Raw genomic sequence first — 17,824 nt, 5'->3', positions numbered from 1 at the left:
TATGAGTGTAACATATCTAATATGTCAGTTTGATATATTATTAATCTTTACTAATACTTCAACCAAAAGGTTTTTGTACTTCTCTCTACCATACACCTGTAACCCCAAAAGTCAAGAGAAGATATTTAAATCAATTTCACTTCTTTCGCTTATGGTTTAAAGAATAAAAAAAGAGATAACACCTAGATGCTCATTAGGGCATCTGCATTAGTGAAACTTAGGAGGGGTTAACTAATTTAATTTTTATTATTATTTTTTTTTCGTTTGATTTTTTTTTTTTTTTAAAAAAAAAGTAAAAAGCCAAACCAATCGCGGACCGCCACGCGTCGTGTGGTCCACGAAATAGTTGTGAACCCGTCCTTTACGCGTGAACCTGCAAGACCCTGAATTCACCTTTTTGTTTTGGGAATCGTGTGAACCTGGATTTAAAACCCTCAATGCGGATGGCCTTAGCTTTTCTGACATGAACTGTCAGATACCATAAACGCCTAAGGACTTTCAATTATGCTTTGGCGTCGACGAAAAGCCAGATTGTTCTACAAACAACCGATAATATAGGTTGACTGAAACAAACAGCTAACTAAATTATAGTGTATTTAACCAAAATGTGAAGGAATAATATAAGTAAAATTATTTCACAGCCTTTACCGACAATTTCAATAAAGCAATTCAAATAACATGTGTGGTTAAGCAGGATGGATATATAACAAGCAGCATATATAATTCGTTCCACCATCAAAAAGAAGCACTATGTACTGATACAATCATTGTAAACATATTTGTATGAAAAAGATTGTAACACTTATTTTGAAAATCTTAAATAGTTTTTTTTTTTCCAGTTAACATGGTTTATTGATCTTCAAATATGACAATATATATACTATATACTAAAATAGTGATAATCAGTAAGTATTTGATTTTTATGTGCATACCTAACTTAAAATATTTTTATTACAATGAATCGGCTATTACTTTTCACATCATATAAATAAACATCTTGGTAGAAATTATATAAAATAAAAAGGTAAAACACACACATAAAAAAAGAAAAATAATATAAGTTAACACAATCGGCCACAATTGTGTGTGTGTTTTAAAAAAATCTTATTAGAAAAATTAGAAAAGCATTTACACAATTTTTTTTAAAAAAACTTTTTTCAATTTTTTTTTATAAAATCATTTTCATGAAAAAAATTAATGGCCGAAAAGTATATAATCTCTTAATTGGAATAATAAAGTAGATAATAATTTTTTTTATAAAAAAACAAATACAAAAATTTTATACTTCTTTAAATTTAAAAATTCAAAAGTTTACTAAACTTTAAATAATATTTATATTATTCATTTATTTGCTCACCCGCCCGTAGGGCAAGCTAAACCCTAGTTCTAAATAAGTTAGACAAATGACTGAAATTAAATCTATTTTAGTGACATGTATAATAAATTCAATTCTTTTTAACATTTACGTATAATTATTACATACCAAAAATTGAGATGTTACATGTAACACAAATAGACCTTAGAGACAGTTTTGGCTGGGGTGATAGGAAGATGGTAAAATAGTAGAAGGGAAATATTCAAGACGTTAACAAATAAGGGAAATCAGGCTGTATGACGTTAAAAAAACATAATTCACTTTATAGCCAATTTCCCTAATATATCAATACACCGTTTGTCTTTCCTATAATATTGCCATACTACCCTTTCATTCCACCGGTGAAACTTGCAAAAAAAAAAATAATCTTAATTAATAATTAGTGACTGTAAAAAGAAAAACGTGGCCTTGGTTATTTTCACATATCTAACAAAGTAAATTTTCATTGATAAAATACATAAAGGTTAATAGATTCATTTTTCAGATTTGAACGACGAAGATACCACTAACTACATTCTTGGAAAAGTTGTGGATGAGAAGATCATTTTCGAAGGCTTGGTAGGTGACATAAGATGTTGTATATAAATGAAATAGTACAGATGTCTGTCCGTATAGTATAGTAATTGTGATATTGTTGATGAAATTTTCTATGTTGATAGTGAAGAATTGTGGCGAATAATAGAGTTTTAAAGACTCTTATGGTGAGAGACATGACTTGTGCAGTGGCGATCACCTCTATCTCTACAATCTAAACCAATGTATTTATTTATGCATATAGAATAGAAATGTAAAACAATATGTATTTTCATATTTTGTAATGTGATATATTTTGTTACTATTCTATTTTATCATGTTCCATTCTATTTGACGGTTACTAAAAAGTGCTATATTTTGTTTATAAATATAGTTTGTAATTTTCTCAAGTTCTCACTATCACTACATGTTTTTGTATCTGTTAAAAACATACTATGATCTACATTCTATAATTTAATATTACATAATATTATGTATTTTTTAGATTTTGATATGTGGGTTTAGGGTTTATATTTGGGTTACGGTTCAGTGATTAGAGTTTAGGGTTTAGTATTTAAAAGGTGAGGTGGTATGGTTAGGGTCAGCATTAACTTCTTCCATGTAATTATATACATTTTATAATTTTACTAATATGCATTGTGTTACTTATTTTATTCCATTATATTTGAGTTTAGAGATTATATTTGGGTTTACGGTTTAAAGTTTAAAGTTTAAAGTTTAGTCAATACAATTTGTCTGTGTGAGATTTTTTTATGCATATTCTATTTGAAATAGAATATGAAAAATTATATGTTCAAACTATTCTATTTGAGATGGACAAACTATTCTAATTGAGATGAAATTGTATGATCTGTAACGAATGCGCTACCGTTCTTCATTATCGTAATGTTTGAAATATAAAAAGTTCATTTCTATATAAATATAATGGATTACTCTGTTATAACCATGTTTCCAGAGGTTATCATTCGAGAAGCATTGAGTACTTACAAAGTACTTACAATGCATATATTTTGGCTTGTAATACGTGAACTATGCTATTTATCTATATGGAATAGCAATTTCAATAACATCAAATATCCATTACGTTTACGTATGTTCTGTTACACAGACAAATATTATTCACTAATGTCAATGCATACTCTTTCATCGTATGTGTTAAATACATTTGATGTATAGCAGTACAGTTATGTGATTGTTAATAAGCCACAAAAAACAACCACGTTATTTACTTTAGACAATGCAACTGGAAACTTGTTGTTGGAAAAGGTATAACCGGTTAGATTGAGTGCAAAAAATCTAACATTTAATTATGTCAAAATCATGGCTAATCACTTAATTTTATATTCATGTATGGCTTATCTGGCCAATAAGCCCAACAAATAAACCATCACAAATCTCCTTTTCTTTTGAACAACTATCACTGTTGTTCGGACAGAAAAAGAACAACTATTACTAATCCAAGATGTGAAAAAAGCGGACAGATATGGGCCGAAGATATCTGTAGTAGGACAAAGGGATCTCTCTCAATGGAGACCCTAATGGATTACTTAATGGGCCATAAAATAATATATAAAGCCCATGGGCTAAAGTTACGTTTTCATTTTCTTGTAAGAACACATGAGAAAAAATATCATTCCGAAGGACTCTGAGGAAGAAGAGGAACTGAAGAAGGAGCTTCGATAGTTTACGAAGATGTTAACTTCAATGCCTCATCATAACCTAACCCTTCTCGGCTTCTCTCCTCTAAAGTCTTCTTCTTTCGCTCTCTTCCTCAGACCCTTTTCTCTCTACCCAATCCTCGCCTCTTCTCCTCGCCGTCCTCGCGCCGCCGGTTACCGTCGCGGTGACCCTTCTCCTCGCTTCCCTCCGCGACGCAAGTGGAGCAGCTTCGAGGAGGAGAGTAGGCAGAGGAAAGGTATGTCGTCTTCTTCAGATTCATTCGAGTTTAACAAGAGAAGAGCTGAGGGAAAGGATAAGATCGATAAGCCTAAGAAGAGTCTCAAGAGGAACACTCGCACGCTTAATCCCACCAACACCATTGCCTATGTCCAGGTTTTTAATCTCTACTTTCAATCTTTTGTGGTTTTTTGTTCAAAGTTTGAAACTTGATCTCTCTCTCTGTCTGAAATTTTAGATACTTGGAACGGGGATGGATACACAGGATACATCGCCTTCTGTGTTACTCTTCTTTGACAAACAAAGATTCATCTTTAATGCTGGAGAGGTTAGTGTTATGATCATAACTGTTATAGCTTTTGTTAGTAGATGTAGTCTTACTTGCATTGTAATTGAATTTGTAGGGTTTGCAACGTTTCTGTACAGAACATAAAATTAAGTTATCAAAGGTATGTTTTGTGTCTCTTTTTTTTTTTTTTTTCTGTGTGATGAGTTTATTTTTTTTGAAATGTGATTGATTTGTTAACCTTATTTTTTCAGGTGGATCATATATTTTTGTCTCGTGTGTGCTCAGAGACAGCAGGTGGACTTCCAGGTTTGTCTTCTTGATCCTGGAACCAGCTTCATTGTGTTTGCTACTGCTAGATCATTAGACATTGATTAAGTTTTAAATGGTTTAGGTCTTCTACTGACTCTAGCTGGTATTGGTGAAGATGGACTATCCGTGAGTGTTCTTCTCATATGATTCTTTGTATGGAATTGCTGAAAACTTATAATGTTTCTTTTGTTAAAAAAGGTGAACGTATGGGGTCCTTCGGATCTCAAGTACTTAGTTGATGCTATGAGGTCATTCATCCCTCGTGCAGCAATGGTTCACACACGAAGTTTTGGCCCATCTGACTCCACTCCTCAGATTAGCTCGAGTAAAGCCAAGGATGATCCCTTTGTTCTTGTTAATGACGAAGTTGTGAAAATCTCCGCTATTCTCCTTGAACCAGGAAACAAATCTGGTGAAACGTCGGTTGTGTATGTATGCGAGTTACCTGAAATCAACGGAAAATTTGATCCGGCCAAGGCCATGGCTCTTGGGCTCAGAGCCGGTCCTAAATACGGTAAACTCCAGTCTGGACAGTCGGTGAAGTCAGATTTCAAAGATATCACGGTTCATCCGAGTGATGTGATGGGACCTTCGGTTCCTGGTCCTGTTGTTTTGCTTGTGGACTGTCCAACAGAGTCACACGCCGAGGAACTGCTATCTACTCCATCTATGAACCGTTATTATTCAACAGATGGGAATAAGTTTGTTAATTGTATTATACATTTGAGTCCAGCTTCTGTGACGAATAGTGCGACTTACCAGAGCTGGATGAAGAGATTCCATTCTGCTCAGCACATTCTCGCGGGACATGAAACGTGAGTCTTCCTCAGTTAATTGTTTTTTTTTTTAATTATCAAAAGTTTTTGATTTTTTATTTGTCTGATAGTTTGTTTTGGTGTTTTGGCCAGGAAGAATATGGAGTTTCCCATCTTGAAAGCTAGTTCTAGAATCACAGCTAGACTTAACTATCTATGCCCACAGTTCTTTCCAGCTCCTGGATTTTGGTCTCCTCAACATGCAACTGACTTGACAAATCCAGATTCTTCTAGCAAGGTTGGCAAATGCTGTCTTGATACTACATTATTTTTAGGGGTGGGCATTCCGGTACCGTTCAGATTTATTCGGGGTTTAAGGGCTAGAAATTTAAACCCCATTTGGGTATTTATAAATTTTGGTTTGGTTTGGGTTCGGTTCAGTTCAGAACTTCAGATCTTTGATATTTGGTTCGGGGGTTGGATATCCAGTAAACAAATTCAAAAAATCTCAATATACCTTAAAATCCAAAACTAAAGATAATATACAACATATAAATTTGATTAGTGTATGATAAATATCCATATTTAACATGATATTGGTTCAGTTTAGATATTTGGTTGGAGAACCAATTGAAATTTAGGCTATTTTTGGAGTTTTAGTATTTTTGAATATTTAATTTTAGCTACTTTTCAAGTATTTTGGATAATTTCGGATATTTTTGAATCAAGCTGTGTTCTTTTCTTTGCTTGTCAGTGCTTTGGTTCAAGTCTTGGTGAAAACGTTTCGGCTGAAAATCTCCTCAAGGTATTGAAGTTTCTCATGCTTTGGGTTCCTTTCCTGTTGTTTTCGTGCACTGGTTTGTTTAGCTCTTAATCTTTCTCTCTCTAACTTTGTTTTATGGTGCGCAGTTCACTCTGCGTCCACATGTCAACCTCGGGTTAGACAGATCTTGTATCCCTAGTCAGTTAACTTCCTCGCGTGTAATAGACGAGTTACTTTCAGAGATTCCTGAGATCAGCTCCAAGACCGAAGAAGTCAAGCGGTTATGGAACGGACCACACAACAAAAAGATGATGATCGAAGAGCCGTGGCTGAACGAGAGCACTGTCCCAAGCTGTCTTGAAAACATCAGACGAGACGACATGGAGATAGTTCTTTTAGGCACCGGTTCATCCCAACCTTCAAGATACAGAAACGTCAGTGCGGTTTACATGGACCTGTTCTCTAGAGGTAGCATTCTCTTGGACTGTGGGGAAGGCACTTTAGGCCAGCTTAAACGAAGATACGGTTTAGAAGGAGCTGATGAAGCGGTTAGAAACTTGAGATGTATATGGATCTCTCACATACATGCTGATCACCACACGGGACTTGCGAGAATCCTTGCTCGTAGACGTGAGCTTTTGAAAGAAGGGGCTCATGAGCCGGTGATTGTGGTTGGTCCGAGGCCGCTTAAGAACTTTCTCGATGCGTATCAAAGACTCGAGGATTTGGATATGGAGTTTCTTGATTGCAGGAACACCACTTCAACGTCTTGGGCTTCTCTAGAAACCACCAGCCCTGAGAAAACTACCAGCAACGGTAGTGCAGAAGGTTCTTTGTTTAGTAAAGGAAGTCCAATGCAGAGTATATACAAAAGACCGAGTAGCCCAGTAACGGACAATGCTTCAGCTTTACCGTACTTGAAGAAACTGAAAAGGGTTCTAGGAGAAATGGGTTTAGAGGATTTGATTAGTTTTCCTGTTGTGCATTGCCCTCAAGCCTTTGGGGTTGTTTTGAAAGCAGCAGAGAGGAAGAACATGGCCGGAGATAAGATTCCGGGTTGGAAAACGGTTTACTCAGGGGACACAAGGCCTTGTCCTCAGATGGTTGAAGCTTCAAAAGGAGCAACTGTTCTTATACATGAGGTTTGTGAAGCTTCCTTATTAACCAAAAATATTCTAAAACATGACTAGGCATGGCGTCTTTGGGTAGTTCGGTTTTTAAAAATTTTACTGAACTAACCGAAGTTTTTGGTTTCGAATTTGTTTCAGTTAAAAATTTTGGTTAAATTCCGTAATTTCGGTTTGGTTCGAAATTTTTGTTAATTCGGTTCTATTCTAGATTTGGTTAACAACTTTTTTTTTTTTTTTTTTTTTTGTCAGCCCAATATGACAACATTATGTACCGTAGACTCTACTTTTCACTGTTCGAAGAACGTGCGAAAAAGTTTGATGAGAGTGAAAACAGAGCAAAGTGGCTATTACCGATATAGTCTTATCCTTCACATGACCTGGTCGGATTTGTTTCCTTCCTCTGAAAACCAGAGTTTTTTTTATAAACCTGCTGAATTGAACCGAACTTGTAACCAAACTAACCGGATTAACCAAAAATTTTGGTTCGGCAGACTTCGGTTCAGTTCAAAACCGCAGGCCTACATGACTTAATTCACGTTCTAGTTAAATTTCATATTCTTATTTATTACAGGCCACGTTTGAGGATGCGTTGGTAGAAGAAGCTGTTGCTAAGAACCATAGCACGACTAAAGAAGCAATCGACGTTGGATCATCGGCAGGAGTGTACAGGATCATACTGACTCATTTTAGCCAGAGGTATCCGAAGATTCCGGTGATTGACGAGTCTCATATGCACAACACATGCATTGGTTTCGATATGATGAGTATAAACATGGCGGATTTACATGTGCTTCCGAAGATTGTTCCTTACTTCAAAAACCTGTTCAGAAACGTGGTGGTTGATGATGAAGATGATGAAGGAGAAGAAGAGAGTGATGATGGTTTGATGATGAGTGTCAACAAAGTCTCCAGCTTTTTCCGCAATTAGAATGTTCTGTTTTTAGTTAGTTTTTGGTGTTGCTCTCTTTTCTTTTTCTACATCTGTTATTTTTTGACTCAATATATCGATTTTATTGAATTTTCTTGTACCAGAAATAAATAGAAATTATGTGAATGTGAAAAGCTTCATTATTTGAGTGGCTTGGCTGAGTTGTAGAAAAATGATTTATTAATAAATATAAACAAAATGATTTATCAACCGTGAATATATTCATAAAACAGTCAAAAAAGGTGTAGGTGTAGTGGTCTATTGAAACAGATTAGTAGAATGTCAATTTGTATAAGAATGTAAATACAGTTTTCGAAAAAAATTATAGATGTTGCAAGTAATAAATTTTTATAAAAGCATGTAGTATGTTTTTTAATCAACCCATTTTACATAATTCATTTAAGCCCAAAGGCCAGATAAGGTTACACAATGACAACTAAGCAAAGCCTTTACATATTAATTTTCGAAGTTTGTGAATCGCTACCTTTAATCTGCACTGACTCATTCCTTCCTTCCTTCCTTTGTCACCTCTACACACCGACGGTGAGTTTCTCCGATCTCTGCTTATTTCGATCTGATTCCGATTTGCGTAATATCCAAAAGTGGATACTTTTACATCTGCGTTTAAATTGGTTTTGCAGGCAGGCGAAATCGAGCTTCCCGATCGCGATCTCTGGATCTGATCTGGTAGTGTGAGGATCGAGTCTTCGATTGATTGATTGATTGTCGTGCGTTTGGGAATTCGATCATGGACACGAGCAGGAGAGCGGTGGAATCGTATTGGAGGTCGCGGATGATCGATGCGGTGACGTCTGACGAAGACAAGGTGGCTCCTGTTTACAAATTGGAAGAGCTCTGCGACCTCCTTCGTTCTTCTCACGTCTCCATCGTCAAGGAGTTTTCCGACTTCATTCTGAAACGTCTTGATAACAAGAGCCCCATCGTTAAGCAGAAGGTAATGTTGTTTGTTGCCTTTGGGAGATCGTTTGTAGGTGTTGCATTAGTTTTCTGGCTTTGAGATTAGGATTATATTGCCTAGAGTTGATAGGGAAGCGTAGGATTGTTTTTGCTGATTCTTGTGTTTGTAATTGTATCCCTTTTTCTCTGTTTTGATTGGCTAAGCCGATGGTTGACTGATTCAAATGTTGTTCCTTTGTGATATCATCTGCCTCCATGTTAGTTGATTGGGAAACGTTTGATTGTTATGCTTTGTGAGATCCTTTGTCTCCATGAAGATTTTGATTCAGAATGTTGCTTATGGGGATTGATTTAGGTTACTGGTTAATGTCTCTTTAGAGATTAGGATTTAGTTCTTTATTTGTTTGGTTATAGCCTAGAGTTGATAGGGAATATGATTGATAGCTTTCCAGTCCAGCTCTGGTTTAAATCTCTCTGTGAACTCTTTATGTTGATTCTGGTTGTTGTAATTGTATGTACACAGGCTCTTAGGCTGATAAAGTATGCTGTGGGGAAGTCTGGCTCAGAGTTCAGAAGAGAGATGCAACGGAACTCTGTGGCGGTTCGCAATCTATTTCATTACAAGGGGTATCCAGATCCTTTAAAAGGGGATGCGCTTAATAAGGCTGTACGAGATACTGCTCAGGAGACAATCTCTGCTATATTCTCGGAAGAGAATGGTAGTAAGCCAGCTGCTCCGGAAAGCATCAACAGACGCATAGAAGGATTCGGGAATACTAACTATCAGGTGCCGGTTAATGATAATAAGTCGTTCCTGAGTGAGGTGGTTGGTATTGGAAGTGCATCGATAAAGCAAGGAATCAGTAGTTTTGCCCAAGGTCATTTGTCTAATAAGAATGAGAGTGGAAGCAGCAGCTACAGAGGTCCGAATCTCCACAGATCTTTAACTTTGGAAAATGAGAACTCGGGTAGATATGATCCGGTTAAGCTGGGGAGTGATGGTAAATATGGGGTGTCGAAGAACACCAGTGGTGGATCTTGGGGGCACGTTTCTGGAGAGGCCGCAAGTGAAAGTTCGGGTTCAGTTCGTCTTGAGAGCAAAACCCGTGAGGAAAAGCTGCTGGAAACAGTTGTTACATCTGGTGGTGTACGCCTGCAGCCAACTCGGGATGCACTTCATGTATTCATCTTAGAGGCTGCGAAAATGGATACTGTCGCTTTAAGCATTGCTCTTGAGGGGAAGCTCCAGTCTCCAATGTGGCAGGTATGTTTATGATATGAAACTGTCTGATGCGAATGTACCCTTTTATTGGTTCTATCATTTGTATTTTCCTTCGATGGCTTGTTCCTTCTGTTGTATTAAAAAGGTCTTCCCACGTTTACTTATTAAGACATTTTGAATTTCGTTTGATAGGTTCGAATGAAAGCTTTATGTGTCCTTGAGGCCATTTTGAGGAAGAAGGAAGATGGTAATTTTTCAATTGTACACACTTATTTTAGTGAAAACACAGATGTCATACAACGATGCGCAGATTCTCCTCAGTCTTCTCTTCGGGAGAAGGCTAACAAGGTAAGATTGTCCTTGTTGCAAACATTCACAAAGCTCTCATTTTTGGTATTATGTTCATATGATGGTTTAACTCGAAGTACTGGCTTTGTGTAGGTTCTGAGCCTTCTAATTGGTGGTCAGTCAAAGGGTTTTATGAGCAGCTCAGAGAATACTGTGAAGCAAGAGACTCCTGTTGATTTACCTGACTTGATTGATACAGGTGATTCAGATTATACAACAGAAGATACATTGAACATGCCAAATGCTATAAATACTGGTAGTACAGTGACTACAGCAGCTCCATTGATGGATGACGATTGGTTTGGGGATAGCACTGACACTGGATTGATTAGCAGTGAGAAGAAAAATGATGATGACCCTTTTGCAGATGTATCATTTCATCCTAATGAAGAAAAAGAAAGTGCAGATGACCTCTTCTCTGGAATGACTGTTGGGGAAAAGCCAACTGCTGTAGGTGGTAATCAAGTGCCTGAGCTATTTGACATGTTTGGTTCAACTACAGCACTTGAAGCAGAGCCCAAAGATTCTAAAAGCATAAATGATCTAATGGGAAGCTTCTCCATTGACGAAACCAAATCAAGTCAGAAAGGCTCGTCATCAAACACCCTTCCAGAGAATTTATTTGCAATGCCGAGCACCACCAGCCACCAAACACCGGAAAATCCTCTTGGAGGCATTCTTGGCTCACAAAGTTCTGGGTTAATTCAAAACCCAATGGTTCCTGGAGGTGTCATGCCCTTTAATTTCCCTCCTGGGATGATGATGAATCCAGCCTTTGCGTCTCAACCTTTGAATTACGCTGCCATGGCAAGCTTGCTAGCTCAGCAGCAGCAGTACCTTGGTAATATATCCAACTTCCAGCAGTTTGGCAACATGAACGCTCAGGGCAGTGGAAATGTTCTCCCTATGGGTACTAGCGGAGGAAGTCAGTCAGCATTCCCTGATATATTCCAGCCAAGTTTTGCTAATCAAGCTCCAACCTCAACAATGAATGGTCCGAAAAAAGAAGATACCAGAGCATTTGACTTCATCTCCGTAAGTTTTGCAATCAATCTCACCCAATATAGAGCTGTAAAATCTTCTTTTACAGCCACCTTGTCTGATTTACATATACAGTAACAACATATATGTTCATGTGGATGCAGGATCATCTTTCATCTGCCCGCGACACAAAGAGAATATCTTGATGCTTTGCTAATATCCGGTGTTACATGTTATTTAATGAGATATGAACGCGGAGAGGAGGAGGCTAAAACGTTTATCTGTGAGAGCTGTAAAAGACTTCAGGAGAAAGTGGAGATGACGGACGAGGTTTTACTTTCTGGTAGATTTGAATCATATGGTAAGCTTTTTGCTTTCTTTTTCTCCTTTGTTTGTCTTCGTTGTTCTATGTTTGGAGTCATTGTTTCTGTGGTATGAACATGTAGTTTTAGAGTTTCTTTTGTTTTCACCTGTTGGATTTTAAATGTGTTTCGCCTTCTCGTTTGCTATATATATCTGAAGAGACTGTAGGTGTATCGAAATAGACAAGAAATAAAATAAAATCAAGGAAACAAAAGTCCTTTCCATTAACATTCTCCGTTACTTCTTGGAGCACAGTCGGTAATGAATGTAATGAAGCATATGTTTTTTTGGTTCAAGTCAGGTTCTTACTCAGCCTAGTCTCAGTTGAGATTCCTGACTCCTGTTGATGGCCAACTTAATCATTACAATATCTCCTAACTGTATAGTTTTTAACACGTTTAGATCTTTCTTTTGGGGAAAGTAGGCTTGGTCTATTTTGAGTCAGCTTTGCTTGTTATGCCTCGTTTGTTTCATTTAGTTTTGACGTTACATAGTTTATGAAAGGGCTTAGAATAGGACCACAATGTTACATTTGTAGATATCTTTAACTGATGTTTTTGATAAGAGTGCCAACTTTTATGATATTTTCTTTTCTACCAACGGTAAAGATAGAAAAGAATGAAAAAGTGGTTGAAAGTTACTTTTTTTTATATTTTTCAAATGGGTAACGGAAATGATGAATTGACGTCTTCAAAAGTTTAAATGTAATTAATATTGGTGTGTTCTTTTTGTGTATATATGAAAATGAATAATAAAAATTATCTCAACGGGAAGATTGATAGCGACACACGTGAGTAACTTTAGATTCTAGTCTCTCTGAAAGAGGAAACGATAGCATTTTAGATGATCATTACAAAGTCGGAAACGTTCTCCTCTGAATCTTTTTCTCTTGTTTCTTTAACCTTTTAACCTTATGTTCCTAAATAGTTTGGTTATTGAGTGATTAAATCTCTAAATAGATTATGTAACTACTAATGTTTGCAATTTTTCTGGTTTCTTTTTAAACAAGAAAAAGCTTCGTGGTAAGTTAAATATGGGTAGGCTAAGTGTCACTTAAAATGGAGCGCCTAGTTCCCTTTAGTCAAATTTGGTATTTTATTTTCTTCGATTGTTTGTCACATCTCCACCAAAATTAATGGAGTAAAACCTTAGAAACAAGAACTAGATAAGCAATACTAGTCCACTTGCTGACAAAAAGAAAAAGAATTGTCTAAATAAACAAGAACAGTTCGAGATATAAGACCCACTAATCAGTCACCATTGATTCAGTTATGTATTATTGAAACCAGTGTTCAACGCGCTAGGCGTTCAACGCTTTAAATCACTGTATAGCGCCTAATCGTATAAACGGACGTCTAAACGAGGTATATACGAATATATATTTTTACACGAAATATAAGTATAAGATTAATATATATACATTATTTTGAAAAAACTGAACATAAATATATTTTAAATCCACTTTTATGTATAAGTATATAGTTTAACATATATAAATAGTTTTAAATTATAAAAACTAAAGTCATTTTAAATATATAAAGATGATAAATTTAAAATAATTTTGCAACAATTATACTAATATCTACAATCATATAAATATATAAAATAAGTAAAAGTAATATAAATAATAACATTAATAAAATATAATAATAATAATACTAATAGTTTATTTTTTTGAATATTAATGTTTAAAATCCGCCTAGGCGTCCGCGTAGACCGCATAATGTCCGTCTAAACGCTATTATTCGTCCGAATTATATAAATCCGCATAAAACACTGTATAACAAAAAAACATTACGGTTGGCTACCGTATAGCGCCTAAACGCCGCCTGATTGAAACACAACTTAATTGTGTATAATTGTTTTTTTTTCCTTTATAACAAAAAGAAAACTAATTACGCATGGTTTTATTTTTGAAAATAACATGAAAAATCTTTCTTTCTGCAACATGAAATTATTATATTAATCATTTTGCTTTTTTATATAAGGTTACAATATTATTAGTTATTCTCAGATCCAAATACCAGAAAACGTGCTAATTCTTTTTCTAATAATTAACAAAAAGCGAGAAGAAGAAGAAAAAAAGAATTGAACATCATCATGTGCAGTCTATAAATACATCTCTCACATCCACAAACACACAAAACAAAATAGTCTCTCTTCTCTCAAACGACTACAAAAAAATGACGTCATCCAACAGTTCTTCATCACCAACATCATCGTCTTCGGACCAATCTGATGTAACTACAACAACAAGCACCCACTTGTCCGAAACTTCACCGAGAAACAACAAAAGAAAGAGAAGCAACGATTCTTCTTCATCTTCTTCAAAGCTTAAGCATCCTGTTTACAGAGGTGTACGGATGAGAAGCTGGGGCAAATGGGTCTCCGAGATCCGACAGCCTCGTAAAAAGACTAGAATCTGGCTCGGTACATTCGCCACCGCAGACATGGCGGCGCGTGCTCACGACGTCGCTGCTCTCGCCATCAAAGGCTCCTCCGCCGTCATCAACTTCCCGGAGCTTGCCTCTGTCCTCCCTCGTCCGGCGTCATCTTCGCCGCATGATATCCAAGCAGCAGCTGCGGAAGCCGCCGCCATGGTGGTCAACGGAAAATTGTCAGAGTCTGCTAAAACAGAGATGAAGGAAGCACCACCGTCGCCGGAATCTTCTTACGTGGCGGCGGAGTCTAAGGAGGAGGAGAGGTTGGAGGAGATTGTGGAGTTGCCTAACATTGAAGAGGGGAGTTATGACATGAGCGTGAAGTCACACTCTGACCTGGATTATTCTGAGCCGTTGGATTGTTGGGTGTATCCTCCTCCGGTTATGGATCTCTATGAAGAGTTCTTGGAGTTCGATTTCTTGGAGTTATGGAGCTTTCCTCACACGGAACTGATTAATCCTTAATTAGGTTTAATTAGTAAGTTGCATTCATGTATTGATAAATACATTTGTGTTGTTTTTATTTGTAGGGATACGTACGTAGTATAGGAACTGTAGTGGTAGTATATGTTGTAACATACGGTACCAAGGCTAGACTAAACAACTATTGTAAAATGAAATTATATTTATATTTGTACTTATCATACAATTATTGTAACTTGGTAAATGAAAGCTATCGTTACGCAATGTTCTTACTTCTTGTGTTTGTGAATTAACAAAGCAAACATTTTTATCAAAAGAAAAAAAAACAAAGCATTCATGTTCTTGAATTAACAAAGCAAACATGTTCTTGTGTAGTTTTTAAAAGAGTCAATGGCTGTTTTTTGTTTCTTTCAATAGTCAAGTCTTCTCCAATGCTCACATGCCAAACTTAAGAATTCAATTTCTAAGATAATATATTCATAAGCTTACAATATTATCTCCAATTTAAAAGATTGTAGATTATTATCAACCATGTCATTTGTTGATTAGATTCTCGATGCTAAACATTTATATAAAACAGTTAGGTGATTCTAAGATTTTAGGTTGGAATATATATGTTTCTAATATCTTTAAAACGAGCATGTATCTCAGAACACGCTAAAACATTCTAATGAGGTGCACCGTCCACTCTTTTTCACTAATAATATATTTTGACCTTTTATATAACTTATTATCATTCGATTTCGTCAAAGATCAAATAATTATAAACCAATATATATACCCAATATTATTTCGATACCTTGTGTCGACCAACCCAAATAATCCATCTTATTATTCATATCACAAGTCTATTATTTTCTTTGTTTTACAGTGACTGTAGCCGCTGCTATGTTCTAGATTCTTTTGTTCTAAAAAAATACAATGACATGCTCATCGTTTATAGTACTCATCGTTTATAGTAAATAATATATACTTCAAACATAAAACACGCACTTGGATATTCCATGAACAGGTGGTATTACATGATGAAAAGAAAAAGAACAGGTCGTATTACATTTTAAAGTCCATATTCACATCTCTTTATTTGAAGTTGTTAGCGTGTTATCAATCTTCTTAAACACGAGTGTTTTTATATATAGTATTTTAACGTGTTTATTTTAGCTTAACCAAATAATTTTAATTCATAATCAGAAGAAGGTGGTGGCGTGGGAAGTGGGGGGAGCGATGAACAGATAGGAGGAGAGTCAAATAATGCCGTTGTGGACTTTTGTTTGTTTTTGTCAATTTCTTTCACGAGTTCATATAATTTTTTACCGTTGTATAAATAGTTTTGGACACTTGATACGAGACAAGAACCTAAGAGTAGGAAGCGTGTGGAACTATTTTACACAGATTATAAAAAAGTTAGAAATTATGTTTAGTTGTCTAGTGCTTAATTACTACTGAAATCTAGTGTAACGAATCATTGATATAGTGTCTAAAAAAATTTAAAATATTTTTTGACAGATAAATATAAATTATATTTTTAAATAAAATTTAATTAATATTGTAAATTTTCTTTTATCAATATTTTAGTATAAATTTGATTTAGTTAAACATAAAAATTATATTTAAGAATATGCACGCATATATTTGAAATTATAATCTTAGATAGATTTTAGGAAAATTTGCCAAAATTAACCCACAATTTGATTTTAACCCAAAACATATATCCAAACTTGAATCAAATGCAAAACTAACCTAAAAGCCTTATAAAATTACAGCTCAGCCCCTTGTGACCAAACAAAAAAACAAAAACCATTTTTACGAATATAGCACCAGTAAGTCGTCTGAGTCGTCTGAGATGTTGGAAGTCGTCTGGACGACTTCAAAGTAAGTCTTCTGGTATAGCTGATCTTAAAAATAATTTTTTAAATTTTTAAAAAATATTTTGATAAACGAAAAATTAAAATCATGTAATTATAAACAATTTTAAGTGATATAAATTAAAATATAACAAAATTGTATTGTTTTCAACATAGATGAGTGTAGGTAGTGAATCATGGTATTCTTTGGTCTAGGGTTTGGCAACATATGTTGTAGTATTGTATGTATTCTTAGGGTTAGATTTTGGAAAGCTTGAATGTTTTTTTGAAAAATTAAATTTTTATCTATACGTGTTTATTTTTGTATATAGTAAACACTTTTGAAGTTTAATTTGATTTTATGAAGTGTTTAGTTAGTTAATTAAGTTTATGAGTTATGTTTAGGGTCTAGACGACTTACATTTCAGTCGTCTGGTAAAGAAATTAAAACAGACAACTTACATGTAAGTCGTCCAAATATTCCCGCATATTTTTTTTTTAAACTTATTTTCCCGCTTAAATAATTTAAACCAGACGACTTACTTGTAAGTCGTCTGGGAAGTCTTCTATTTTAGTTTCCCGCTAAAAATATTTTAATTTCCCGCTAAAAATATTAAAGTCTTCTGGACGACTTACAAGTAAGTTGTCTAGGAAGTCGTCTGAATTAAAAATATTTAACCTAATTGGATTTTTTGTCTCCCTATATAAAGAAAAATTTACACATTCTCTCTCTTCCTCTCAAATGGCTGCAACAAAAATGTAATGTTCATCATTCTAAAAAATTTCAAACTTTCTCTAATCTCTTTGACTTGAAAACACCAAACTTTATATGAATTTTTAAGTTTTGTCTCATGTCTTTCTTATTAATCTATTTTTTTGCAAGTTTTTAATCAGATGGTACTCATCTTCCACTCATTTAGAGATAGATCTATTAATTTTAGATATGTATTTTTGTGTGTTCTATAAATGTAGATTTATCTATCTTTCACTCATTTTTTCTGTTTTTAAGCCATTTGAACGTTTTTGGATATGCAGATCTAGATTTGATATGCAGGTTTTTCAGATCTGGAAGACTTCAGAGACGACATACCTGTTAGTCGTCTAAAATATAATGCACTAGACGACTTCCAGGAAGTCTTCCAGACGACTTCCAGGAAGTCTTCCAGACGACTTCCATTTCAGTCGTCTAGACTTTCTCGAAGTCGTCTGGACTTCCTGGAAGTCGTCTGGACTTCTTCGAAGTCGTCTGGAATTTTTTAAAGTCTTCTGACGAAGTCTCCCTTTCATAATAGATCTGAGCGTTTT

At 35.2% G+C, this 17,824-nt stretch overlaps 3 protein-coding genes across 3 annotated transcripts; all 3 read left to right on the top strand.

The window, feature by feature from the left end:
• The first annotated feature begins 3,536 nt into the window (after positions 1–3,536).
• On the top strand, positions 3,537–8,122 carry LOC106295727 (zinc phosphodiesterase ELAC protein 2). Its single transcript, XM_013731698.1, has 10 exons — positions 3,537–3,961; positions 4,044–4,133; positions 4,210–4,254; positions 4,346–4,400; positions 4,486–4,529; positions 4,602–5,218; positions 5,312–5,456; positions 5,913–5,963; positions 6,068–7,063; positions 7,623–8,122. The coding sequence occupies exons 1-10, from the start codon at positions 3,602–3,604 to the stop codon at positions 7,977–7,979; spliced, it is 2,760 nt and encodes a 919-aa protein (XP_013587152.1). The 5' UTR covers positions 3,537–3,601; the 3' UTR covers positions 7,980–8,122.
• Positions 8,123–8,426: 304 nt separating this feature from the next.
• LOC106295288 (VHS domain-containing protein At3g16270) lies at positions 8,427–11,984 on the top strand. The gene is made up of 6 exons (XM_013731148.1): positions 8,427–8,522; positions 8,621–8,934; positions 9,421–10,161; positions 10,312–10,467; positions 10,561–11,502; positions 11,613–11,984. Exons 2-6 carry the CDS (start codon positions 8,728–8,730, stop codon positions 11,652–11,654), a joined length of 2,088 nt encoding a protein of 695 aa, XP_013586602.1. The 5' UTR covers positions 8,427–8,522; positions 8,621–8,727; the 3' UTR covers positions 11,655–11,984.
• Positions 11,985–13,945: 1,961 nt separating this feature from the next.
• On the top strand, positions 13,946–14,932 carry LOC106293298 (ethylene-responsive transcription factor ERF036). The gene has a single exon (XM_013728958.1). It carries the CDS (start codon positions 13,995–13,997, stop codon positions 14,715–14,717), a length of 723 nt encoding a protein of 240 aa, XP_013584412.1. The 5' UTR covers positions 13,946–13,994; the 3' UTR covers positions 14,718–14,932.
• The last annotated feature ends 2,892 nt before the right edge of the window (positions 14,933–17,824 follow it).

The sequence above is a fragment of the Brassica oleracea genome, chromosome C5 (genome assembly GCF_000695525.1).
Source record: "Brassica oleracea var. oleracea cultivar TO1000 chromosome C5, BOL, whole genome shotgun sequence".
Taxonomy (NCBI): Eukaryota; Viridiplantae; Streptophyta; class Magnoliopsida; order Brassicales; family Brassicaceae; genus Brassica; species Brassica oleracea.
The sequence above is the reverse complement of the archived record's forward strand: the minus strand, read 5'-3'. Positions and strand labels throughout refer to the sequence as shown.

Excerpts from the sequence above, each read along its gene's own strand:
- LOC106295727 (XM_013731698.1), top strand. The coding sequence starts at position 3,602 with ATGTTAACTTCAATGCCTCATCATAACCTAACCCTTCTCGGCTTCTCT. Across the intron at positions 4,134-4,209 it reads TCATCTTTAATGCTGGAGAG|GGTTTGCAACGTTTCTGTAC; the intron begins GTTAGTGTTATG and ends TTGAATTTGTAG. Across the intron at positions 4,255-4,345 it reads ATAAAATTAAGTTATCAAAG|GTGGATCATATATTTTTGTC; the intron begins GTATGTTTTGTG and ends TTATTTTTTCAG.
- LOC106295288 (XM_013731148.1), top strand. The coding sequence starts at position 8,728 with ATGGACACGAGCAGGAGAGCGGTGGAATCGTATTGGAGGTCGCGGATG. Across the intron at positions 8,935-9,420 it reads GCCCCATCGTTAAGCAGAAG|GCTCTTAGGCTGATAAAGTA; the intron begins GTAATGTTGTTT and ends GTATGTACACAG. Across the intron at positions 10,468-10,560 it reads TTCGGGAGAAGGCTAACAAG|GTTCTGAGCCTTCTAATTGG; the intron begins GTAAGATTGTCC and ends GGCTTTGTGTAG.
- LOC106293298 (XM_013728958.1), top strand. The coding sequence starts at position 13,995 with ATGACGTCATCCAACAGTTCTTCATCACCAACATCATCGTCTTCGGAC.